This window comes from Nanorana parkeri, unplaced genomic scaffold (genome assembly GCF_000935625.1).
Source record: "Nanorana parkeri isolate BGI_ZX_2015 unplaced genomic scaffold, ASM93562v1 scaffold228, whole genome shotgun sequence".
Lineage (NCBI taxonomy): Eukaryota > Metazoa > Chordata > Amphibia > Anura > Dicroglossidae > Nanorana > Nanorana parkeri.
Window position 1 is genome coordinate 392,970 of NW_017306496.1, and position 981 is coordinate 393,950.

General features: G+C 41.8%; 1 protein-coding gene across 3 annotated transcripts in view; it reads right to left on the reverse strand.

Moving 5' to 3' along the window:
• Positions 1 to 514, reverse strand: part of RARG (retinoic acid receptor gamma) — a 127,269-nt gene extending 126,755 nt beyond the window's left edge. For all 3 annotated transcript variants that reach the window (XM_018556228.1, XM_018556230.1, XM_018556229.1), the window contains exon 1: positions 163 to 514. In XM_018556228.1, coding sequence (XP_018411730.1) covers positions 163 to 355 — 193 coding nt within the window. In that variant the 5' untranslated portion in view covers positions 356 to 514. The remainder of the gene's footprint in view (positions 1 to 162) is intronic.
• Positions 515 to 981: the final 467 nt, after the last annotated feature.

Consider the following 981-nt stretch of genomic DNA (forward strand, 5'->3'; position numbering starts at 1 on the left):
CCAGAGCAATCTGTAAGAACACGGGCCGGCGGGGGGGGGGGGGGCTGCAGTAAGTTGTTTCCCACCTTTATGCCTGGTACCTCGTTGCCTTGATGATAGGTCAGCAAGAGGTGAATGTTATACAATGATATTTATATAAATAAGTAGAAAGTGAAAACTCACACAGAGAGGCCATTTCTTTAGGCAAATCGGTAGGAAAATTTCGGAAGAAGCTTCCATTGGCGAGCATTTCAAACGGCGGGGAACTTCTGATACCTCCACTGAAAGCAAACGGATAGACAGACTGGGGAAATCCATTGACATGACCGATTGGTGCACCAGATCCACACAGGCGTTCCTTGCTGCTGTTTGCCATTGTGATATGGTATCTCAGTAGCTCAATCAGCCCAGCAGATCCTCCTCAGGCGGATATATGTTGTCTAGTAATGCTGCAATAAATCCATCCTGCGCTTTGCTGGACACGTGAAGAGTGATTTAATGGCCAGGCTGTACAATGTAGTCTCTCACATATTTTCCTGTAAAATAACACAACAGTAAATTAGCGTGAGTTTTTTACCGTATCTCAAAGGCTTGCCCAAGATTAGATTTTAGTGGCGACAGCATGTAGTCTATGGTGAAATGTAAGAAAGAAGGAATGTAAGACTGGCCTATAACTGCTCATTAAGTCATAAATTATGGTCCCTTACTGAACTGACATTAGCGACAAAGTTTCACTTATGTGAGTAGGAACAAGTACAACATCATCACAAAGTAAAGTGAAATACCTGCAACTGAAACTCACCATTTACCTACAGGCTAACTAGCGAATTATGTCGCCAAGACCTAAAATCTAGATGATAAATATTAGCATTAACGCTAATAAATAAATACTAAAACGTAGCGTTTCTTCAGCCAAAACTTTTTTGCTTCCTTTTGTGTCTGGCAGTCTTTTTAATAGAGTAAAGGAAAGCCAGAACCACCATCAGCGTTTTTATCTCAGTC